The sequence below is a fragment of the Cetorhinus maximus genome, chromosome 32 (genome assembly GCF_964194155.1).
Source record: "Cetorhinus maximus chromosome 32, sCetMax3.hap1.1, whole genome shotgun sequence".
Lineage (NCBI taxonomy): Eukaryota > Metazoa > Chordata > Chondrichthyes > Lamniformes > Cetorhinidae > Cetorhinus > Cetorhinus maximus.
Window position 1 is genome coordinate 12,274,866 of NC_135910.1, and position 25,885 is coordinate 12,300,750.

The 25,885-nt window shown below is 48.0% G+C and overlaps 1 protein-coding gene across 2 annotated transcripts; it reads left to right on the top strand.

Annotated features, from left to right (window-relative positions):
- Positions 1–1,733: 1,733 nt before the first annotated feature.
- On the top strand, positions 1,734–17,393 carry tmem160 (transmembrane protein 160). Of its 2 annotated transcripts, XR_013573929.1 has the most exons (5): positions 1,734–2,261; positions 11,000–11,024; positions 12,137–12,229; positions 14,915–16,177; positions 16,294–17,393. XR_013573929.1 is itself a non-coding variant. In XM_078533303.1 (4 exons), the coding sequence occupies exons 1-4, from the start codon at positions 1,749–1,751 to the stop codon at positions 15,166–15,168; spliced, it is 885 nt and encodes a 294-aa protein (XP_078389429.1). In that variant the 5' UTR covers positions 1,734–1,748; the 3' UTR covers positions 15,169–17,393. The 2 variants fall into 2 exon arrangements, 1 of the variants encoding a protein (XP_078389429.1); XM_078533303.1 differs by having other exon boundaries at positions 14,915–17,393.
- Positions 17,394–25,885: the final 8,492 nt, after the last annotated feature.

Consider the following 25,885-nt stretch of genomic DNA (forward strand, 5'->3'; position numbering starts at 1 on the left):
GTGGGGGAAAGCAAAGGACAGGGAGGGAGATGGGGAAGGAGACAGAGAGGAGGAAGGGTGGGAATAGCAGGAGGAAGTGGGGTGAAGGGGAGAAGAACGAGAGAGGAGAAGGGGGGTATGTGAGGGAGGGGACAGCCGGAGTGAGGGGGAGAAAAAAAGAGGAGGGAGAGCGGGAGTGCAGGAAGGGGGAGAGAGAGGAGGAGGAGGAGGAGGAGGAGGAAGGAACAGGGGTAGGGGGAGAGGATGAAAGGGAGTGGGAGAGGGGAATTCCAATGATGCTTACTGAATGCTACAGTCTTGACGTGACAGACTATATGAGACGGAAGATGAAACTGCTGGAAAAACAGATGTTTAAACATTAGGAAAGGATTCTGCAGCTGCTGAGTGAGGCAGACAGCTGGTCCTCTCTCTGTTTCTTCTCAGAAGAAGTCACACGGACTTGAAACGTTAACCCTGTTTCTCACTCCTCAGACGCTGCCAGACCTGCTGAACTTTTCCAGCATTTCCTGTTTTTAATTTCTCTTTCTCTGCCATGGGTGGGGGTAGATTGATGACTTTCTTCCTTTTGAGATAAATCGTGACCTATGGTGCAGGAAGATGAAAGAGGCAGACGCAGGGGTGCTATCGGGCCACTGTGAGCCAACTGGGACCTCCCATCTTGTTATCAGAGGAATTCCTGTCTGCTTTAACTTGGTTTTCCTGGCCATGCAGCCTCACCCTACTCCCTGCAGCTACAGCACAAACACTTTAATAAAAAGAAATGCGCTTCCCCCCACCCCCCCACAACCTTCACCCTAGTTCCCAAATTTAATAATATGTTCTCGAAAGGCAATTGGATGTTTACTTGAAAAGGAGAAATGTGCTGGGACTTCCAAAGCTGGGTCAGATGTGATGGGTCAAATGGCCTCCTCCTGTTGTGCATAATTCTATGATTCGTACTGGGTTCCAGGAATGCTGCCTGGCTCACCCCTTGAATACATTTTCTTGTGCCAAGCCTGGATGCTGTGGGGTAGTGGGGTTGGTTTGGTGGTGGGGTGGGGGTGCTAGCCAATTTGGTCATGGGGGTGGGTGGGCATCACAACTGAGCCTGACCATGCCCTTGTCCAACATCCAAACCTGCACAGTGGCCGTCACTAGGCATTGGTGATCAGAAGCTGGGAACCTGACTGATTATTTTCCCCTCCTGTCCCCAGCACAGAGATGCTGAGGTCAATTGCTGGCTTGATTGAGACGAGCATGGACAACAGATCAACACTTGGGGTTTTACTGGTTTGTTTGACTTATAGGATGTATGTAACCTGTGAACTTCCTTGCACATACTTCTCATTATTAAGGTTTCAGTTAAAAAAAACCTCTCATGTCCCTCATTGTAAACCACTCAGTGATAACACTCTCTATGCTACACCCCACCCCCAGTATAAGGCTCTCAGTTACAACACCCTGTTACATCCCACCTTTAGCATAAAACGCCCCTGCACTTTCCCCATTGTACTGTGGAGTTGGGTCCTCCGACCCCTGAGTGGCGCTGTCCCCGATGCCATTCGATCCTCCGGCCATTGGAGGTCGCACTTCAGGTCCTCCGACCCCTGAGTGGCGCTGTCCCCGATGCCATTCGATCCTCCGGCCATTGGAGGTCGCACTTCAGGTCCTCCGACCCCCCCAGTGGCGCTGTCCCCGATGCCATTCGACCCTCCGGCCATTGGAGGTCGCACTTCAGGCCCTCCGACAACTGAGTGGCGCTGTCCCCGATGCCATTCGATCCTCCGGCCATTGGAGGTCGCACTTCAGGTCTGCCCACAACTGAGTGGCGCTGTCCCCGATGCCATTCAATCCTCCGGCCATTGGAAGTCGCAGTTCAGGTCCTCCGACCGCCGAGAGGCGCTCCCCCCCTCTCCCCCCGCTGCTCGTCGGTCCTCCAGCCGGCGGAGGAGTCCTCCGAGTGCAGCAGCCCCCCCCAGCGGTCGGAGGGCCGGACAGCGGCTGCCTGTTGCTGGGAGGGGGGTGTATTTTGCAGGACCGGCGATGCGGCTTGGGCCTCCCCTTTCGCTTTAGCAGCTGCTCTGATGGCGTCTTTCCGCGCGTTCGGGGCCTTGCGCCGGTACTTTTACACGCATTTCGCCCGCAGGAGGTTCAACTTGTGCAGCAGGAGCCGTAGCCAGAGCCAGACCCCGAGCCAGAACCGGGCCGGGCCGAGAGCAGGAACCGCGAGCTCGGGTACGGGGCAACCGGGGGTGACCGAACTGGAGAGGGCGGATGCCTGGGTGAGAAGAGCTGGGAGCCAATGAACTAAAACTGCAAATGAGAGAAATGTGATAAAACATAGACTGGGACTGGTAACTTAATACAAATAAAAGCTAAAAAATACTATTTTAAAATATATTGTATAATGGAACAAAATCAAATAATTTTTAAAGATAAAACAAATTTAAAATGCAGCAAATACATTGCATATTATATAAATATAATATAGATACACAATATAAATATATATAGGTATGTGATATTGTGGGGTGTTATCATCAAAGCGGTGTTTAAACCGTGACGGATGTAAACTTACCGTGACGGACGTGTGCATGACCGTGGCGGAGGTGTGCGTGACTGTGACGGACGTATAGGTGACTGTGACGGACGTATGCGTGACTGTGACGGACGTATGCGTGCCTGTGACGGACGTATAGGTGACTGTGACGGACGTATAGGTGACTGTGACGGACGTATAGGTGACTGTGACGGACGTATAGGTGAGTGTGACGGACGTATGTGTGCCTGTGACGGACGTATGCGTGACTGTGACGGACGTATAGGTGACTGTGACGGACGTATGCGTGACTGTGACGGACGTATGCGTGACTGTGACGGTCGTATAGGTGACTGATGGACGTATGCGTGACTGTGACGGACGTATAGGTGACTGTGACGGACGTATAGGTGACTGTGATGGACGTATAGGTGACAGTGACGGACGTATAGGTGACAGTGACGGACGTATGCGTGACTGTGACGGACGTATGCGTGACTGTGACGGACGTATAGGTGACTGTGACGGACGTATGCGTGACTGTGACGGACGTATGCGTGACTGTGACGGACGTATAGGTGACTGTGACGGACGTATGCGTGACTGTGACGGACGTATGCGTGACTGTGACGGACGTATGCGTGACTGTGACGGACGTATGCGTGACTGTGACGGACGTATAGGTGACTGTGACGGACGTATGCGTGACTGTGACGGACGTTTGCGTGACTGTGACGGACGTTTGCGTGACTGACGGACGTATAGGTGACTGTGACGGACGTATAGGTGACTGTGACGGACGTATGCGTGACTGTGACGGACGTATAGGTGACTGTGACGGATGTATAGGTGACTGAGGGACGTATGCGTGACTGTGACGGACGTATAGGTGACTGTGACGGACATATAGGTGACTGTGATGGACGTATGCGTGACTGTGACGGACGTATAGGTGACTGACGGACGTATAGGTGACTGTGACGGATGTATGCGTGACTGTGACGGACGTATAGGTGACTGTGATGGACGTATGTGTGACTGTGACGGACGTATAGGTGACTGTGATGGACGTATAGGTGACTGTGACGGACGTATGCGTGACTGTGACGGACGTATGCGTGCCTGTGACGGACGTATGCGTGACTGTGACGGACGTATAGGTGACTGTGACGGACGTATGCGTACCTGTGACGGACGTATAGGTGACTGTGACGGACGTATGCATGCCTGTGACGGACGTATGCGTGACTGTGACGGACGTATGCGTGACTGTGACGGATGTATGCGTGACTGTGACAGACGTATGCGTGACTGTGACGGACGTATAGGTGACTGTGACGGACGTATGCGTGCCTGTGACGGACGTATGCGTGACTGTGACGGACGTATAGGTGACTGTGACGGACGTATGCGTGACTGTGACGGACGTATGCGTGCCTGTGACGGACGTATGCGTGACTGTGACGGACGTATGCGTGACTGTGACGGACGTATGCGTGCCTGTGACGGACGTATAGGTGACTGTGACGGACGTATGCGTGCCTGTGACGGACGTATGCGTGACTGTGACGGACGTATGCGTGACTGTGACGGACGTATAGGTGACTGTGACGGACGTATGCGTGCCTGTGACGGACGTATGCGTGACTGTGACGGACGTATGCGTGCCTGTGACGGACGTATAGGTGCATGTGACGGACGTATGCGTGACTGTGACGGACGTATGCGTGCCTGTGACGGACGTATAGGTGACTGTGACGGACGTATGCGTGACTGTGACGGACGTATGCGTGCCTGTGACGGACGTATAGGTGACTGTGACGGACGTATAGGTGACTGTGACGGACGTATGCGTGCCTGTGACGGACGTATGCGTGCCTGTGACGGACGTATGCGTGCCTGTGACGGACGTATGCGTGACTGTGACGGACGTATGCGTGACTGTGACGGACGTATAGGTGCCTGTGACGGATGTATAGGTGCCTGTGACGGACGTATGCGTGCCTGTGACGGACGTATGCGTGACTGTGACGGACGTATGCGTGCCTGTGACGGACGTATGCGTGCCTGTGACGGACGTATAGGTGCCTGTGACGGACGTATGCGTGACTGTGACGGACGTATGCGTGCCTGTGACGGACGTATAGGTGCCTGTGACGGACGTATGCGTGCCTGTGACGGACGTATGCGTGCCTGTGACGGACGTATAGGTGACTGTGACGGACGTATGCGTGACTGTGACGGACGTATGCGTGCCTGTGACGGACGTATGCGTGCCTGTGACGGACGTATAGGTGACTGTGACGGACGTATGCGTGACTGTGACGGACGTATAGGTGACTGTGACGGACGTATGCGTGCCTGTGACGGACGTATGCGTGCCTGTGACGGACGTATGCGTGCCTGTGACGGACGTATGCGTGCCTGTGACGGACGTATAGGTGACTGTGACGGACGTATGCGTGACTGTGACGGACGTATAGGTGACTGTGACGGACGTATGCGTGCCTGTGACGGACGTATGCGTGCCTGTGACGGACGTATGCGTTACCATGGCTGAAGTAAGCGTGAAATTGCCATCTTTTGGATGAGACATTAAACTGAGGCCCTGGTCTGTGCTTCCCAGGTGGATCTAAAAGATTCCACGGCACCATTTTGAAGAGCAGCAGGGGAGTTTTCCCCGGTTCTGTTGACAGGTCACAACCTGAGACGTTAATTCTATTTCTCCCTCCACAGATACTGCCAGACCTGCTGTGTATTTCCAGCATTTTCTATGTTTATTTGAGTTCTCCCTGGTGTGTGGCCCTCCAGCTCAATATCACTAAAACAGATTATCTGGTTGTTGTCACATAAGACCATAAGACATAGGAGCGGAAATTAGGCCATTCGGCCTATTGAGTCTGCTCCGCCATTCAATCATGGATGATAAGTTTCTCAACCCCATTCTCCCACCTTCTCCCCGTAACCTTTGATCCCCTTACCAATCAAGAACCTATCTATCTCGGTCTTAAATACACTCAATGACCTGGCCTCCACAGCCTTCTGTGGCAATGAATTCCATAGATTCACCACTCTCTGGCTAAAGAAGTTTCTCCTCATCTCTGTTCTAAAAGGTCTTCCTTTTACTCTGAGGCTGTGCCCTCGGGTCCTAGTCTCTCCTACTAATGGAAACATCTTCCCCACGTCCACTCTATCCAGGCCTTTCAGTATTCTGTAAGTTTCAATCAGATCCCCCCTCATCCTTCTAAACTCCATCGAGTATAGACCCAGAGTCCTCAAACATTCAAGCTCCATAATCAGCAAATTGACTGCTGCATTTCCTACATTACAACAGTGACTTCAAAAGTAATTCACTGGCTGTGAAGCACTTGGAGACATTCTGTGGTTGCGAAAGGCGCTATATAAATGCAAGACCTTTCCAAAACGCTTTACAAGCAGTTAGGTACCTTTGAAGCGACGTTGTAATATAGGAAAACAAGACAGCCAATTTGCGCACAGCAAGCTCCCACAAATCATCTTTTTCAGCGATGTGGTTTGAGGGATAAATATTTTTTCTAGGATTCCCAGGAAGACTCCTCTACTCTCCTTTGGAATAGAGTCTGTGTCCTCCTGAGAGAACTGACGGGTCCTCGGTTTAAACCCCTGGCAGTGCCACCCTTCCTGAGCACCGCACTGGGAGTGTCAGCCTGGATTAGGAGTGGGGCTGGAACCCACAAACCACTGATATAGAGAATGGATTAAAATAGTGGGTCCCGCTCCCTGCCCCTCAGTAAGAGGGATGCTGCTGGTTTATAAGAGCAGGAGTGCTCCTCTGTTAACGCACAGTACTTTTTAAAAAAATCATTCGTGGGACCTGGATGTTGCTGGTAAGGCTAACATTTATTGCCTCTCCCTGATTACGTTTAACCGAAGTTTCTGGCCATTTCAGAGGGCAGTTAAGAGTCAGCCACATTGCTGTGGGACTGGAGTCACGTGTAGGCCAGACCGGGTAAGGGCGGCAGATTCCCTTCCATAAAGGACGTTAGCGAACTAGATGGGCCTTTATGACAGTCCGTAGTTTCACGGTCACCATTACTGAGTCTAGCTTTTTATTCTGGATTTATTTAATTTCCCCAGCTACTATGGTGGGATTTGAACTGATCATCAGTCCAGGCCCCTGAAATACTCCAGTAACGCAACCATCATTATCAATGGCAACCCCTCATGTCGAGGGATGATTCTTCCGTGGGGGTGGCTGGGTTTAAGTGAGATGACAGTGTTTGCTGTGATGGCTTATGAGCCCTACATTAGCCCTGTAGGCTGTCCCACAGTGAGGACATTGGTTGTCAGTCGGGGAAGCAGTGGTGGGGATTGTTGGCTCAAGCAGCTGCCCGTCTCTTTCTTCCTTTCTCTCTTGCCCTTCTCTCCCAGTGGCCGCTGATGTCGATTGGAAGGCCTTGCCACCGTTTTTGATGACGGATCACCATTTTGGTCACAATTGGGCCTCTGCTTCCGGTGCGTCGGTGTTAATAGGGCAAACCTTCTAGGAGAGTTTGGGATCGTCTTTGCAACGTTTCCTTTGGCCCCCATGTGAATGGGATCCCCGGCCAAGCTCTGAGTTAGAGCATGTGTTTGGATGTCTTGAGTCAGGCACCCTGATGACAGATCCCATCCATCTCAGTTAATGTGAGACTAACATGGCCTCTGTACTTGAAATGCCCGCATCTTGTTCTTTTGTCCTCCCACTCGATAAGTAAGATCCTTCTTTATCAGCATTAATGGTGTCGTTCTAGGGCCTTGATATGGTGTCTAAGTTCAAGTCTCCATACAGAGCAAATTGATGGAGCTGCGGGCTGGCAAGTCTCCGGGTCCCGATGGACTACATCCTAGGGTCTTAAAAGAGGTGGCTAATGAGGTAGTCGATGTGTTGGTGTTAATTTTCCAAAACTCGCTAGATTCTGGAAAGGTTCCATCGGATTGGAAAGTAGCAAATATAACCTCCCTATTCAAGAAGGGAGGGAGGCAGAAAACAGGAAACTATAGGCCAGTTAGCTTGGCGTCTGTCATGGGGAAGCTATTAGAATCGATCATTAAGGAGATTATAGTTGGGCACTTAGAAGGGCTCAAGGCAATAGGGAAGAGTCAGCATGGTTTTGTGAAAGGAAAATCATGATTAACCAATTTATTGGAGTTTTTTGAAGGAGCAACGTATGCAGTGAATAAAGGGGAGCCTGTAGACATACTATACTTGGATTCCAGAAGGCATTTGATAAGGTGCCACTTCAAAGATTATTACAGAAAATAAAAGCGCATGATCTCGGGGTTAACATATTAGCATGGATAGAAGATTGGCTGACCTGCAGAAAGCAGAGAGTATGCACAAATGGGTCTTTTTCTGATTGGCAGGATGTGACGAGTGGAGTCCTACAGGGGTCTGTGAAGACATGGCAGCTAAATTTGCAGGTGACACAAAGATAGGTAGGAAAGTATGTTGTGAAGAGGACATGAGGAAGTTGCAGATGGATATAGATAGGTTGAGTGAGTAGGCAAAGATATGGCAAATGGAGTTTAATGTGGGAAAATGTGAAGTTGTTCACTTTGGCAGGAAGAACAAAGAAGCAGAGTATTTGTTAAATGGAGAATGGCTGCATTATTCTGAGGTGCAGAGGGATCTAGGTGTTCTAGTACATGAGTCACAAAAAGTTAGTATGCAGGTACATTAAGTAATTGAGAAGGCTAATGGAATACTATCCTTTATCACAAGAGGAATTGAACATAAAAGTAAGGAAATTATGCTTCAGTTATACAGGGGCATTGGTGAGACTGCATCTTGAATACTGTGTGCAGTTTTGGTCTCCTTATTTAAGGAAGGATGTAAATGTGTTGGAGGCGGTTCAGAGGAGGTTTACTAGATTGATACCTGGAATGAGTGGGTTGTCTTATGAGGAAAGGTCGGACAGACTGGGTTTATTTCCACTGGAGTATAGAAGAGTGAGGAGTGATTTGATTGAAGTATACAAGATTCTAAACGGCCTTGTCAAGGTGGACATGGAAAGGATGTTTCCCCTTGTGGATGAGTCCAGAACTAGGGAGCACGGTTTTAAAATCAGGGGTCACCCTTTTAGGACAGAGATGAGGAGAATTTTTTTCACTCTGAGGGTTGTGCGACTTTGGAACTCTCTGCCTCAGGAGGTGGCGGAAGTGGAGTCAATGAGTATTTTTAAGGCGGAGGTAGATAGATTCTTGTTAGGCAAGGGAATCAAAGGTTATCGGGGGGTTAGATGGGAATGTGGAAATCGAAACACACGATCATCAGCCATGATCTTATTGAATGGCGGAGCAGGCTCGAGGGGCCAAATGGTCTACTCCTGCTTCTATTTCTTATGTTGTTAAAAGAAGGGAGCAACTCCTATTGTTTCGTGTCAGGTCTGATATCACGATTCTCGAAAACAATGCTAACACATTGGATTAGATTCGGTGGTGTACCTCTTTTGGAATAGATAGTTTCCAAGATATGGGAACTGAGTGACATTTTCTAACACTTCATATAAGGTTTTTTAAAAATTTACAGTATGTGGGCGTCGCTGGCAAGGCCAGCATTTGTTGCCCATCCCTAATTGCCCCTGAACTGAGTGGTTTGCTAGGCCATTTCTGAGGGCAGTTAAGAGTCAACCACATTGCTCTGTGTCTGGAGTCACATGTAGGCCAGACCAGGTAAGGACAGCAGATTTCCCTCCATAAAGGGCATTAATGACCCAGATGGGTATTGAATTTAAATTCCACCAGCTGAGATTTGAACCCACCCCCACAGAGCATTAGCCTGCCCTCTGAATTACTAGTCCAGCAACATTACCACTATGCTATCGTCTCCCCCATCAGGATTATAATCATTGGACTGCTGTACCCTACTGGGCTTTTAAGGAAGTGCTGTGTGTAACCTGGTCTGTTGTTTTAAAGTTGAAACATCAATTCCTGTGGATAGATGTGTCTTGAAGTTGCTTAGAAAATTATTTTTGGTGAGAAAGATTTGTAGATTGGCAGCTCCTCCTCTTGGTGGGAGACTGTAATTACAGTGTGACAGGTTTACATAGAAAGTCACCATTATCAGTGCATAGACAGGAGCTTATGATGGGAAAGTTTACAGGATGTTCAAGGTTTTCATTTAGATTATATGGATCAATGTATTATGTGTGTTCAGTACATATATAGGTTGCTAGTTCACTGCTCTGGTCTTACAATATAAAATTATATTCCTATTTATTATATTACTGCCCCACTTTAACTCATCTGCTGCTGAAGACCTTACCCATTGCTTTGTTTCCTCTAGACCTGACTATTACAACACCAGTCTTCCACATTCTACCCTCCGTAAACTTGACGTCACCCAAAACTCTGCTGCCCCTGTCCAAACTCACACCAAGCCCTGTTTGTCCGTCACCCCCGTGCTCGCTGACTGACATTGGCTCCTGGTTAAGTGAAGCCCTAAAAACATAATGGAAGCAGGAGTAGGCCATTCGGCCCCTCGAGCCTGCTGCAGCATTCATTAACATCATGGCTGACCTGATAGTGGCCTTAACTCCACTTTCCTGCCTGCCTCTCGTTAATCCCTGACTCCCTTGTGGATCCAAAATCTGTCTAACTCAGCCTTGAATATATTCAATGACCCAGCCTCCACTCTGCCCTCTAGGGTAGAGAATTCCACAGACTAACGACCCTCTAGGAGAAGAAATTCCTCCTAATCTCCATCTTAAATGGGAGACCCCTTATTTTGAAACGCTTTCACCTAGTTCTCGAATCACCTATGAGGGGAATATCCACTCAGCATCTACCCTGTCAAACTCCCCTCAGAACCTGTTTCAATCGGATCAGCTCTCATTCTTCTGAACCCCAAAAGGCCCCCAGCTGCTCAACTTTCCCCCATAAAACAATCCCAGGAATCAACCTGGTGAACGTTCTCTGAACCGCCTCCAATGCAAGTATATCCCTCCTTATCTAAGACAAAAATGCATGCAGGACTTTCGGTGTCTCCCCTCACCCTGTGCAGTTGTAGCAAGACGTTGATACTTTTATACTCCATCCTCCTGGCAATAAAGGCCAACGTTCCATTTGCCTCCCTAATCACTTCTTGTGGATTGAGTTTGTGCAGCAGTGTCGGTAAAAGTCGACCTGTTGGTTTGAGCCCTTTGATGACCAGTACGTGTATCATGCAGCCCAGAGAAGTGGGGAGGGGAAGGGAGGGGTGTGGTGGGGTAGGAGAGACTGCAATCAGTGTTCCTGCAGAACAACCCAGTGCTGGCTGGGTTAATAGCACCAGTGCATTAGCTGGACCTGTAATTCAGGGCTGCAGCAATACGAACTGAGGAAGTGTTAGATTAAGTAGCGGGTTTTATGTTCTCAGTTCCCTGGGATGTTGCTGGGGTTAGTCCCGTCCTCTCCAAATCCAGTCTGCACCAAGGCCGAATGTGCTGCTGATTTACTAATTGTCTTTGTTTTTAATTGCAGATGCTCAGGAAGGCCCATGAAACAGGTCTGGTGTCTTTTCTTAACCTTATGAAATTATTTTAAATAATATATACATGATTTTTTTTCTGGCAGACAGATCTAAAATATGAAACCTTCCTCTGAAGGGAAAAGATTAGCTGGGCGATGGGGTAAGGGCTGGGGATTGAGACTAGATGCAATAAGCTGGCACAGGCACGATGGGCTGAATGGCCTCCTCCTGTGCTGTAACCATTCTTTTTTCTTTATTCATTCAGGGGATGTGGGCTTCACTGGCTGGGTCAGCATTTATTGCCCATCCCTAATTGCCCTTGAGAAGGTGGTGGTGAGCTGCTTTCTTGAACCGCTGCAGTCCATGTGTTGTAGGTACACCCACAGTGCTGTTAGGGAGGGAGTTCCAGAATTTTGACCCAGTGACAGTGAAGGAACAGCAATATATTTCCAAGTCAGGGTGGTGAGTGACTTGGAGAGGAACTTGCAGGTGGTGGTGTTCCCATCTATCTGCTGCCCTTGTCCTTCTAGGTGGTAGTGGTCATGGCTTTGGAAGGTGCTGTCCAAGGATCCTTGGTGAATTCCTGCAGTGCATCTATGATTTCTGCCTCAGTAGTTTGGTCTACTTTACTCGATTTTGACTTGGATTCATTGTTATGGGGGCTGATGGGGTGGGAATGGGGGGGGTGGCACCCTATGTTTTTGCAGTACCTTCCTCAAACTCCCCATCACATAAAAAGGCACAGTTTCTTAAGTACTGGCTTGCTGCCCTGTGTGACGATTTAGCAATGGGAGCTGAGCAGAGGGGGCCCCCCAGGTTCTGTGCCAACCCTGCTGATCTCAGACTGGGTAGGAATTTGGGCACTGCAGCTGGTTTCCCTGGATCATAGTCTCACCAACTCCAACTGGCAAGTGTTTTGCGTTAGGATGCCGGGAGAGGGTCAGGTTGTACTCGGCTGTGATGCCCTCATGGGTGAATAGCCCACCCACGCCGGCTGGGCTTGCTCACGAAGGATGGCCAGTGACAGGAGGCTTACGCGGAAATCCCACCCCAGGGAGAGTTGGCACCTTCCAGGGGCGGAGGGAAGAAGGAAAGAAAGGGATAGGAGTTGAACTGTTGAATGTTACGTTGCTTCCCTTTCCCCATAGGATTTCTCTCCTGGTTTCGGAATGGACTGCTGGCGACTGGAGTGGGAGTGATATCGTATATGCAGAGTGATACAGGGAGAGAGGCAGCTTATGGTGAGTAACAATACACCATGTGGCTCCACCGTGGGCCTATCCCTTAGCTTGTCCATCCCAAAATGACAACTGTGTTACCCTGCCCCATGCCAGTTGCTTTGCGTTGAGCTTATGTGCCAATGAAGGCTTTACTTCCAAGCCTGTCAGCACCATGAGACTCAGACTGTGGGCCAAGCGACAACAAATTGCATTTATATAGTGCCTTTAGTGTAGCGAAACGTCACAAGGCGCTTCACAGGAGCCTTGCCAAAGTTTGACGCTGAGCCACACGAGGAGATATTAGCACAGGGCAGCTTGGCCAAAGAGGTGGACTGTAAGGAGCATCTTGAAGGAGAAGAGGGAGGCAGGGTGGTTTAGGGAGAGAATCCCAGGGCTCAGGCAGCTGAAGGCACAATCATCAATGATGGAGCGATGAAAATTGGGGGACGCACAAGAGGCCAGAGTTGATCAGCTCCCTGGATTGCTAGGGTATGTTGACAGTCTCACAAACTATGCTATTGAATGAAGGCTGATATGACTGCACCAACATCAGTGATAGCTTTTAGTTACTTGCTCTCAGGGTATAGATGACACAGGCAAAGCTGCAGTTACTGCCCATCCTCTGTTGGCCTGGCTCTGTAGGTTGGTCTTTAATGGCGCTAGATTTCTTCAGAGGCTGTTAAAAATCACCTGTGTACTGTAGGACTGGAGGTACGTGATGCCCAGACTGGGTAGGGGGCAGCAGGCTCCTATTTCTGGAAGGACATTAGTGACGATATTCCAGCAGCTTTCATGGTAGTTAGTTCCGCTGCAAGCTCTCAAACTATATGGGCTGAGTAATCTTCACACCTCAGGAATGAGCTTGTCTAACCCTGTGCTGCACCTGTCCTGGGAGTGTTTGATGGGGACAGTGTAGAGGGAGCTTTACTCTGTATCTAACCCCGTGCTGTACCTGCCCTGGGAGTGTTTGATGGGGACAGTGTAGAGGGAGCTTTACTCTGTATTTAACCCCGTGCTGTACCTGCCCTGGGAGTGTTTGATGGGAACAATGTAGAGGGAACTTTACTCTGTATCTAACCCTGTACTGCACCTGTCCTGGGAGTGTTTGATGGGGACAACGTAGACGGAATTTTACTCTGTATCTAACCCCGTGCTGTGTCTGCCCTGGGAGTGTTTGAGGCAGTATAGAGGGAATTTTACTGTTGTGGGAGTCATAGAGGTCCACAGCACAGAAAAAAGCCCTTCGGCCCATAGCCTTGTATGCCATGTCATCGCAAGTGCACATCCAAATACTTCTTAAATGTTATGATGGTTTCTGCCTCTACCACCCTTTCAGGCAGAGAGTTCCAGATTCCCACCACCCTCTGGGTGAAAAAATTCTTCTACATATCCCTTCTAAACCTCCTGCCCCTTACCTTAAATCTATGCCCCCTGCTTGTTGATCCCTCCACCAAGGGGAAAAGTTCCTTCCTGTCTACCCTATCTATGCCCCTCATAATTTTATACACCTCAATCATGTCCCCCCTCAATCTCCTCTGTTCCAGGGAAAATAACCCAGTCTATCCAATCTCTCCTCATAACTAAAACTCTCTAGCCCAGGCAACATCCTGGTAAATCTCTCTAGTGCAATCACATCCTTCCTATAATGTGGATTCCAGAACTGCATGCAATACTCCAGCTGTGGCCTAACCAGTGTTTTATACAGTTCCAGCATAACCTCCCTGCTCTTATATTCTATGCCTCGGCTAATAAAGGCAAGTATCCCATATGCCTTCTTAACCATCTTATCTACCTGTCCCGCTACCTTAAGGGACCGGTGGACATGCACACCAAGGTCCCTTTGATCCTCGGTACTTCCCAGGGTCCTACCATTCATCGTGTATTCCCATGTCTTGTTTGTCCTGTCCAAGTGCATCACCTCACACTTATCCGGATTAAATTCCATTTGCCAATGATCAGCCCTCTCACCAGCCCGTCTATATCCTCCTGTAATGTAAGGCTATCCTCCTCACTGTTTACCACCCCACCAATTTTCGTGTCATCCGTAAACTTACTGATCAACCCTCCTACATTCAAGTCTAAATCGTTTATATATACCACAAACAAAAAAGGACCCAACACTGATCCCTGTGGAACCCCACTGGACACAGGCATCCAGTCACAAGAACACCCTGCCACCATCACCCTCTGCTTCCTGCCACTCAGCCAATCTTGGATCCAATTTGCCAAATTGCCTTGGATCCCATGAGTTCTTACCTTCGTTATCAGTCTCCCATGCGGGACCTTATCAAAAGCCTTGCTGAAGTCCAAGTAGACCACGTCAAATGCATTGCCCTCATCTGCCGCATTTCCTGGATAACTGTAGTGGCAGCACTTTAAAATTATGTAGCTCAGTGTAAAATGTTCTGGGCTGCCTTAACATTATGGAAATTGGTATATAAATGCAAATTCTTTATGATACAATTATTCACTAAGCTGTCACTGAGGGGTTGTGCATCAAATGCATTAAATAAAGCAAACGCTTCCCTCTTCTCAACCTAAGGGCAGTGTTTTTTAAATTGTCAGTGGTTGCTTTGGGATGCCCTGGGGTCATGAAAGGCACTGTACAAACGTGTACGCTTTTCTTCTTACCCTCACCGGTTTTGCCCTCCTTGAACGTTAATGGCCGTTTCCTAACTCTGACCTCCTGCCCCCCTCTTTTCCCAGGATTCTTCATCCTCGGAGGAGTCTGCATCTCCTATGGGAGCGGCTCGTATGTCGCTAACCTCTTCCTGCTGAGGAGGATGATGATGCTGTCTGTGCCGACGGCTTTGATGAGCGGCCTGGTGGTGGGGGCGGTGGCCCTGTTCTGGCTGTGCGCCGTCTCCCTTTACATCGGGCGGCTCGAGGTGGAGATCATCCACGACGAGGAGTGCGAAGACTGCAAATCGAAGGAGGACAAGAGCAAATCGGACAAGTAACAAGGGCGGAAACAGAAGTGAAGCTCGAGTGGTTAAAGCTGGCTCTTGCATGTGTAGAAATCTGTATGTACGTTTTATGGGTGCACAGGATTTAAGGTTCCTACATTGCAGCAATTGTCGACACATCAAAGGTACCTCATTGGCTGTACAGCACTTTGGGACATCAGACATCATGAAAGGCGCTATATAAATGCAAATTCTTTCTTCTACTTAATCATGGGGTTAAAGAACAAAACTGTAATTTGAAGAGCACGTGTTAGGGGTTCCTTTTTATTTTGTTGCTGCAGTAGCTTGGAAAGATACTGAAATGTACCGATCTGGGAGGTTAACCTGTCTCTCTGGTTGCACAGGGAAAAGGAGCCACTGCAATCCGAGGCTAAAAATAACCAAAATCCAGCCGGGATTCCTTTTCCTGATCATTACCCAATGACCTTCCACCTCCCCCGGCCCCCCTTCCCTTCCCCAATGCCAGCGTCCCGAATGTAACCGGCACGTTTAACGGATGAGGATAGGCCTGAGCTTGGCTGCTACCCCCTCACATGGTTGAACAGCCCACAGCTGCTCGTCGCCATGACTCCTGTGTGGAGAGTGGTTGTCAGGGCAGACGCTGGAGGGAGGCAGCGAGATTGTGCCCAGAGTGAGTTTAGCGCCTTGAGGAAAGGATATCGGGAATAAGCAAAGCCCAGCTTGCAATGGTCTGAAAGGTCTCCTGCAATGGATTATTCTGTAGTCTTACTCCCTGTTGATGTCCGTGAATCTTTTATTGCTCATTGCTCTTTTTGCCCTCTGCTTGTGTCGTTCTCTTTCAAAGCTTCGGTGTGCTAAAGGCAACCTCCTATCTTGGGCTATTTATCGTCACCTCCTTGGGATTGAGAAACCTCGGAGCAAAGCTCTGGGGGCCAGACACTTAACCGCTGAACACTGAACATTTTAGCAAGTGGTAAAAGCAAAATACTGTGGATGCTGGAAATCTAGAACAAAAACAAAAATACCTGGAAAAACTCAGCAGGTCTGACAGCATCTGCGGAGAGGGAGACAGTTGACGTTTCGAGTCCGTATGAGTCTTCATCAGAACTGACGAAGGGTCATATGGACTCAAAACGTCAACTGTCTCCCTCTCCGCAGATGCTGTCAGACCTGCTGAGTTTTTCCAGGTATTTTTGTTTTTATTTTAACAAGTGGCTTGCGTTCTTCTGCATTTCAAAGCAAACAAATGAAATAAAATGCAGGTTTCAGAAGGTTGAAGGTGTCCTTATTGTATGTGTGAAAGGTCGGTAAGGGTACAGTATCACTGGCTCTTCATTTCCCATCAATAATACAACGTGAGCTTCAGGTAGCTGCATTTCAGATTAAACAGATAGGGTTTGAGTTTAGCCAGGAGGCAATAATGTGTTTAGACTCTTCCAGCTACGTGTTTAATCATTGTATGTATATGTATGTATTTTACAGAATGTACATATAATGTCCAGGGGTTTCTGTGTTATATATATGTATATAATGTTTTAGGCCACAAGTTAAAAATTCTCATTCTTATTTTCAAATCCCTACATGACCTTGCCCATCCCAATCCCTCCCTTCTCTATTTCCTCCAGCCCCACAACCCTACGAGATAAGATATCTGTGCTGTTGCAATCCTGGGCTCTTGTGCATCCCCCATTTTAATTGCTTCGCCATTGGCAGTCGTGCTTTCAGCTGCCCAAGCCCTAAAACGCTTGAATTAACCTCCCTAAACTTCTCTGCCTCTCTCCCCTCCTTTAAGACACTCCTTAACAGCCTACCTCTTTGACCAGAGTGGCACCTTTTGGTCACCTCATCCTAATATCGCCTTCTGTGGCTCAGTGTCAAATTTTGTTTGACACACCTGTGAATGTTTAAATTTTCCAAAGGTACTACGTAAATGCAAGTTGTACACGTTCCAGCATCGGTGTCTCAGATTGTCTGGTCGGTAGATCTCGTTTTGTGGGAGCTTGCTGTGCGCAGATTGCTACCAGCTTTCCTGTACCACACCTGCAACCACCCTTCAAAAAGTACTTCATTGGCTGTAAAGTGCTTTGGGATCTCCTGAGGGGTTTGAAAGGTGCTATAAAAATGCAAGTCATCAGGATGGCACCTAGTCACTGTGTTGCTGTTCTCCGCTGATTAAGTGCTCTTGGTTTCTGCTTGAAGTGCTGTGAAGAATGCGGAAAACCACATAAACATTTATTAAATGAGGAATCAACAGACAAGGAGGAGTGTTGTTAGTTTGTATTGTTTGTTTTTGAATCTTGATCAAATCAAGTTTTTTTTTTTGTCTTTTTTTCCCAGTTTAATGCCAGTCTGCCCTCACAGATCAGACCGGCAACATCAAATGTTTAACATTTATACAGTTTACACGGGGAGAGGGGCGGGGCAATGAAGTGCGTCAGAAACCGCACCTTTGACAAGTGCTTTAGAAACAGCTTACGTCTTACGAACAAAGTACAGTGAGAAGCAACAATGAGCCAGTCGGTGTGGATTAAACAGGCAGGCCGGCTTTTCAGTCTCTCCATCTCTCGCTCGAGGTAACGTTTTCAGACAGACTTTCCCCTTCTTACCCACCCAACCCCATCACCCACTAAAAACAAATGAAGCCTTGCTGTACTTCATGGGCGTCTGGGGATAGAATTCCAGTCGGACGTGCCACTGCTCCTCAATATGCAAGTAGGGTAAACCCACAGTAAAATACAAATATATACACTGCATTCCCCACATGTCTGATTTTACACATTCTACAGACAGGGTGTGACATTCATATTAGTATGAATTGTACAAGGGGGCTTTTCACTTTAACATCTCTTAAATTTTTGTTAGGCAACAGCATTAACTATTACAGAACCAAGGAGAGTAGATGGGAGTTAAGATACAGAGCAGCCAGGACCTAATGGAACAGCCTTGAGGGGCTGAATGACCTACACCTCGTGTTCCTGAAGATCTAGGCTCTGATACCATTCCAAGGTCACAATGTGCTCCCTTCCCCCCACCTCCCCACCCAACAAACCAAAATCTTCATATCGGTGTCCAGATAGTGGGTGTCTTCAGGCTATTTGACTGAAGGGCACCAAAGCCCAAAGGCACACGATCCTACCCTTGCCCCCAAGCTCCCCGCCCTTGCATAGGGGAGAAGTTGTCACCAGGGGCAGGAAGCCCATCCCCATCTGTAGCCCCATAACTGTTGAGATCAACTCAGACCAGAAATCAGATCACACACACACTGAGCTGTGCCCACCCAACAAGCCATTGTGGGGTGCAACGTATAGACTTGATCTTACGGTACTTTCCGTGCAGGGCTGCCCGAGCAAGTGCTTCATCCCCGTTTTTCCCCTCTCTCGCCAACTCCCCCACCCCTCCCTGCCCCGCCCCAACCCTCATCTCTGGCAATGAAACCTCGGTAACTTCCCATTAATAGTTCGTCCTCGCCAGCTTGCCCTGTTTGACTTTTTTTAAGCCTGGAGGTTTGGAATGTTGTGCAACCCTCTTGGTTGGTCCTAAGAGATCCCATGGCACCATTTGAAACAAGATGGGGGTGGGGGGAGTTCTCTCCAGTGTCCTGGGGCTTAATATTCATCCCTCAATTTACAATACGACAACAGACTAGCTGATCGTTACCAAAATGCTGTTTGTGGGATCTTCCTGTGCTCAGCAGTGGCTGCTGTGTTTCCTACATTCTAACCAGTCGCCACTCCTTCCAAAAATACTTCATCGGAAGTGGCTCGGGATGTCCTGAGGTCAGACAACAACAGAAATGCACGTCCGTCCACCTTTTCTTACCCATTCCTAACAGAATCTCAACATTTTGGGATTACACAGAAATGGAACTGAGATTAACCCTTACTTGACTAATCCCCGCCTCCTCCTGCCATTGGTCACCCAATTTAGCCATTCCCGTGGCACAACACTTCCCAGCCAATCGCAACACGAGCAGACTCTCCATTCCCCTGATTGGATGAGTCTTGCCTCTCCGCCGAGCATCCTTTTATTTCTCAACACCCAACATTGTTTAGCGCACCCACCCCGGGGCCAATCTCAGGCTGTTTCTCTTTTGCTCGCCTTCTCCTCGCGATTGAGCTTCAATTCCTGGAGACTCCAGGACAATCCTGGAGGAGTTGGAAACTCACATCAGGCGCTAGGGGAAGGGACGGTGGGAGAAGAGGGGGAAACAGCTTTCAATGCAGTGGAACACGGTGGGAGAAGAGGGGCTTTCAAGGCAGTGGAACATGTTGGTAAGGACATATAGAGGGTTGTGTGGAGAGGACAGTTCGCGGGGGGTGACGATGGAGGGGGTGGTGGGGGGAGGAACAGGCAATCTCAGCTCACCTGGAAGGAATCATAAACCACTTAAGTACAGAAACTTGAAACAAGAACAAAAATTGCTGAAAAAACTCAGCAGGTCTGACAGCATCTGTGGAGAAGAAAGACAGTTAACATTTTGAGTCCGTATGACTCTTCTTCAGATGCTTTTATCTTAGTGCAGAAACTTGCTGGACAGGTCTGCAGGTGAGAGGCAGTGCAACAATAGTGCCAATTCTGAAGTGCCCAGCCTTCTTTAAGCTGCGTTGCTGGGGCAGGGGAGGGTTGCAGATTCGGAGATGAATCACTTAGACCCAGGAGAATGCGTTCTAACCTCGATTTCAGTGTCACAAACAGTTGCAGCAAAAACAACAACTTGCATTTATAGAGTGACTTTAACATAGTCAAGCATTCCACTGGACCGTCATCAATTAAAGTTTGACACCCAGCCACAGGATTTTTTTATTCATTCACACCCTAATTGCCCCCGAGGTGGTGGTGAGCCACCTTTGAGCCACTGCAGTCCATGCGATGTAGGTACACCCACAGCGCTTTTAGGGAGGGAGTTCCAGGATTCTGACCCAGCGACAGTAAAGGAACAGCAGTATCGTTCCAAGTCAGGGTGGTAAGTGACTTGGAGGGGGACTTCCAGGTGGTGGTGTTTCCATCTATCTGATGCCCTTGTCCTTTTCTAGATGGTAGAGGTCATGGGTTTGGAAGGTGCTATTGAAGGACCCTTGGTGATGCTACAGTACATCTTGTAGGTGGTACACACTGCTGCCACTGTGCATCAGTAGTGGAAGGAGTAAGTATTGAAGGTGGTGGATGTGGTGCCAATCAAGTGGGCTGCCTAGTCTTGGATGGTGTCAAGCTTCTTGAGCGCTGTTGGAGCTGCACTCATCCAAGCGAGTGGAGAGTATTCCATCCATCGGGGAAGTGGTGGCATAGTGGTCTTGTCACTGGACTGGTATTCCAGAGACCCAATGTTTGAACCCTACCACAGCAGGTGGTGAAATTTGAATCCAATCTGGTTCACTAGTGCCCTTCAGGGAAGGCTGACATGTGACTCCAGACCCACAACAATGTGGTTGACTCTTAAATGCCCCTTTTGGGGATAGGTAATGAATGCTGGCCTAGTCACATCCCATTAACGAATAACAATAACAAAAATCACAATCCTGACTTGTACCTTGGACAGGCTTTGGGGAATCAGTTGATTGCTCGCTGCAGAATTCCCAGCCTCTGACCTGCTCTTGGCTAGTCCAGTTCAGTTTCTGTTCAAGTTGAGATAGGTGAGCATAAGTTTTAAGTAGCTTCTTAATGGAGGTAGAGGCACAGGGAAGGAATTCCAGTGGCTAGGTCCTCAGCTGCTGAAGGCTTAGGATGAAAAACAGGGATACAGATTTGGTGTCTCAGTCCTAGGGAGACAGAGAAACGTCCCAGCAGGATTCTGTTAACCTGCATTCAGTACATAGGAGAGCAATCTCTCCTTTGTTACGAATATACAAACGAGAATTAGATTCTTTTAACCCTTGCAAAACTGTTGCCAACAGGGAACGGCTTCCAGGGATTAAGCTTTGTGATTTTGTAGGTCTTAACTTTCCACATATGGACTGGAGTGAAACAGCTCATGGCGCGAGATTTGAGGCAACTCCTGGGTATTTTTTTTTAATATAATCATTTTTTAGGATGTGACAAGGCTGCATTGATTAGCCAACCCTAGTTGCCCCGGATACAACTGAGTTGGTGTGGGGCTGGAGTCACATATAGGCAAGGGTGGCAGAGTTCCTTCCTTTAAGGACATTAGTGAGCCAGTTATGGCAGTCCGACCACATCGTGGTCATTCTGACTGATACTTTCAGGTTGTAAAACTGAATTCAAAAACTGTCATAGTGGAATTTTAACTTGTCCAGTAATGTAGCCACTACTCTTATCGCATCCATAAACAATGCAGGTCCCTAATTTCTAAATCAGACACAAGTATGTCAAATAAAGTATTTAAATATGGAGAAAAAAAATTTAAAATAGGTTGAAATTTATGAAGTGATTAAGATAGTCCAAGCTCTGACTGTCTGCTTTGGGAGAGGGTGAGAGCAATGAGGGGTCCGGCAATCTCCTTTGTCAGATCCCATGTGAACTCTCTGTCCGAGATCCAGTGTGCCAAAGCTTAGGCCAGGCCGCAGGACTCCAGGCTCCTGTAACTCAGTGAGTAGCACTCTTGCCTCCTAGTCAGACATTTGTGGGTCCAACTCCCACTCCACCATGTACCCTGGCTACCACTCCAGTGCAGTACTAGTACTGAGGGAATGCTGCACTGCCGGGGGTACTGCCTTTCAAATGAGACGCTAAGTCTCTCAGGCGGACGAGAAAGATCCCATGGCCCTATTTCAAAGAGTGGACTGACCTAGCTAACAGTTATGCCTTCATCAAAAGAGATGATCTGCTCATGATCTCATTGCTCTTTGTGGAAGTTTGCTGTGCACAAATTGGTTGCTGCATTTTCTATGTTACAACAGCGACTGTCGGAAAGGGTGAGGTACTTTGGAACATCCTGAGGTGGTGAAAGGTGCTATATAAATGCAAGTTGTCTCTATATTACTAAAGCAATCCCGGAAGGGTAGAAGGCTTAGATTCATCCCACGCTATTCCAGCTCTCCCTGTAAAGCTGGTGCCCCGGGTCGGGACAAGCAGGGAGGAGCTCCAGCATAACGCTGGTTATAACCAAGCAGTAAGTTGCACATGCTTGGAGGTCCCCAAAACTTGACACTTGTAGGGTTGCCAACCCCCCCCAGGATTGGCCAGGAGTCTCCAGGAATTGAAGATCAATCTCCAGGACACTACTGTTGGCAGCCCTGGAGAAAAATCATCAGAACATTAAAAGAGATTTTCTTTTTTGACATTTTCTTTCAACATTTCTCTTTACCAGATATAAACCAATTGAAAATGGGGAGGGGTGGGGGGGGTAAAGGCTGTTTGGCTGATAGTCAAGCATCATCCAATTGGGTAATGAGTCTTTTTGCTTTCCAATTGGCGTAGGAAGGCCGTACGTCACAAGGATGGGCGTGTTGGCCGACTAATGACTGGAGTGTGGGGGGGCGAGTCTTGCGATGAAACCTCCAAGAACACATTTAATCATAGTTGGCAACATTGCAACAGATGAGAAGCGGTTGTAAATAAAGGCCAAGTTAATTTAAAACAGAAATAAAAGTGCTAACTGTAAAAAATGGAAAACAAAAAAAAAAGCTTTAATTAATTATAAAAGAGCATTTTTTTGAAAAGATTATAATATTCATTTTGGGTGGGGGGGGTCACCAAAATTTGGGGTGGTTGTCTCTGTCCTTTAGTGTGTCGTCCCCCCAGGCCCAGGTAAGGGTCCATGTTCAGGGTTTTGAGTCAATGGCCAACGGCATTACCAGTGAATTTTCGGGGGTGATTGCGGCAGAGTTGGAATCTCAAGGGGCAGTGGCTGTTTACAGGCGGAGAATCCTTCAGGAAGAGGACTTGTCTTCCCTTGACCAGGAATCAAACGAGGGACCTTTCGTGAGCTAGAGGGACCAGCTTTGTGGGGAGGCCACGAGATATCTGCCATTAAAATGAACCTGACACAACTAAAGTGCTAATAACAAGTACCTGGCCTTCTGTGACAGTAAACAATTAAAAGCCACTAGACTGTAAAAGTTGTATGCATTAATAATTGGCTGGACAATTCAAATTTGAATCCAAAGGCGTAGATAACATCTAAAACGTCGATTTAGAGAAGGGCGGTGGGACGAGTTGATCTCTCAGAGAACTGGCATGGACAGGACGGGCCAAATGGCCTCCTTCAGTGGTGGCAAAGGGAACCCTCCCCCCCCCACCAAACATGTATTTTCATCTCTAGTCTTTTTGTTCATTGTAGTTGTAAATGGGAGACTCCTGGCAGTAACCGAGGAGGAAAGCATAGCACTGCGTTATTGCTGTAATATTCTAGCTTGTTTCATTCTCATTGATAACAAGCTGGCCTAGGGCAGCTGGACATCCCCTGGGCCTTTGGACAGTCGAAGGGTTAAACCCTTGTGGAGTCTTTGCACTAAAGCAATATTTTGTGCAAATAGTCACCATCTGCTGGCGGAAAGCCTGCACTGCACCTTTTAAAACAAAATTTTAAAAGCTGCCGAATTAAGCAGTGATTTTAATCTACTTGTGAATACTGATCATCGTTCATATCTTAAATTCATAAATGCTTCTCAAATTCCACCAACCCTTAAATTGGGTGCAAAATTCTTCATTTAAACTATGATGCATTTACTTAGGCTTGCCAACCCTCCAGGACTGGCCTGGAGTCTCCAGGAATTGAAGATCAATCTCCAGGACACTGCTGTGTGCAACCCTGGAGAAAAATCATTGGGGCATTAAAAGGAATTTTTTTTTGGTGGTCATTTTCTTTGAACATTTTACCAGGTATAAAAATGTTGAAAATGGGGTGGGGGGGGAAGGCTAATAGTCAAGCATCATCCAATTGGGTAGAGTCCTTTTGCTTTCCAATTGGCGTAGGAAGTCACAAGGGTAGATAGGTTGGCCGACTAATGGCTGGAGCGTGGGGGTGAGTCATGTGATGAGACCTCCAGGAATACATTTAATCACAGTTGGCAACCCTACATGTACTTTGTCTTTTTTTTGTAACTGCTAGTTCAGGAGCAGCAAAAGTATCTTGCTTTACTCCCCTTCGATAGCCTGAAACCGTTCATGGCTTTCAAAAGGGAATTGGATAATTATTGAAGAGAAAAAGTTTGCAGGGCTACAGGGAAAAGGTGGGAGAGTGGCACTAGCTGAGTTGTTCTTACAGGGCCAGCACAGACACAATGGGCCAAAAGGCCTCTTTCTGTGCTGTAAGCATTCCTAGAAACTGGGTTTCTTTGCCTTGAAGCAAAGGAGATTGCAGGGAGATTTGATTAGAGGTGTGGCTGTCTTATATAAGGCAGACAGAGAAAAGCTGATGGTACAGAGACCAGGAGACACAGCAAAGAATGCAGGAGGTGATGTGAGGAAAAACATTTACACCCAGCAAGTGGTAATGATCAGGAATTGCTGCCCATGAGGGTAGTGAAAGCAGAGGCGAATGACTTGAAGTGGGGTGGGCGCTTGAGGGAAATAAACTTGCAGGGCTACAGGGAATAAAGCGGGAGAATGGGCGTGACGGGATTGCTCTACAGAGAGCCAGCATGGACTCGATGGGCCGATTGGTCTCCTTCGGTGCTGTAATGACTCGACAGTTTGTGTAATACTGCTCATCCCGTCGCCGAGGGTGCTGCTGCATTCTGCAAATAGTTCAGCGCAAAATGTTTGGCGCGTGGGATGTCTCATTGCTGTGGTCAAAAAAGGGTAGTGGGCTGTGCCCTTGTGCCAATCCTTTCAAAGGAAATAGGAATTCACAGCCCTTGTCTTTGTCTGTAATCTACATCAGCACCTTTCAGCCCCTGACCCTCTCATGCACTGCGCTATTTCTGCAAACATTTTTTTTATTATTTGTTCACAGAGTGTGATGTCACTGGCTGGGCCAGCTTTCATTGCCCATCCCTAATTGCCCCTTGAGAAGGTGGTGGTGAGCTGCCTTCTTGAACTGCTGCAGTCCCTGTGGTGTAGGTGCACCCACAGTGCTGTTAGGGAGGGAGTTCCCAGATTTTGACCCAAAATTAATCCACACCTTAGTGTTCATTATTGCCGTTACAAGATGCATCTGACCAACGAACGATTTGTTAAAAAAAGTAAAGAAAAAACTAATTCCTATAAAGCACGAACAATGCCGACCTTTCGGTCAAAAACTGTGGCTTCATAAGCTGCAGTTGCACTGCATCAACTTTTGAGTGTCAGCTGTGCCACTTGCGCCTTGGAGTCAGAAGGTTGCGGGTTCAACTCCCACTCCAAGGACTTGGGCACATAATCTAAGCTGACACTCCCAGCTCCTGCGCTGAGGGGGTGCTGCACGGGTCGGAGGCGCTGTCTCTCAGATAAGACAGTAAACCGAGGCCCCTGCCTTGCCCTCTCAGGCGGGTGGAAATGATCACATGGCCCAATTCGAAGAACAGGGGAGCTCCCCTCTGGTGTCCTAGTCCAATATTTATCCTTCAGCCAACATCACGAAAACAGATATCACTGAACTGATTTGTGGAAGCTTGCTGTGCACAAATTACCTGCCACATTTCTTACACTACGACAGTAATTATGCTTCAGAAGTACTTCATTGGTTGTAAAGTGCTTTGGGAGGTCCTGAGGTTGTGAAAGGTGCTAAATAAATGCAAATCCTTCTAATTTGTTTCTCACTTGCAAGGTAGTCAGGAATTTCTGCTTTGTATTAAGAAGCATAAAGCTTGGGGAACAACAGGCAGTCTTAACACCATCCTGAGAATGTGCGATTGTACTGAAATCAAGGGCG

Excerpts from the sequence above, each read along its gene's own strand:
- tmem160 (XM_078533303.1), top strand. The coding sequence starts at position 1,749 with ATGCCATTCGATCCTCCGGCCATTGGAGGTCGCACTTCAGGTCTGCCC. Across the intron at positions 2,262-10,999 it reads TGGAGAGGGCGGATGCCTGG|ATGCTCAGGAAGGCCCATGA; the intron begins GTGAGAAGAGCT and ends TTTTAATTGCAG. Across the intron at positions 11,025-12,136 it reads CAGGAAGGCCCATGAAACAG|GATTTCTCTCCTGGTTTCGG; the intron begins GTCTGGTGTCTT and ends CTTTCCCCATAG.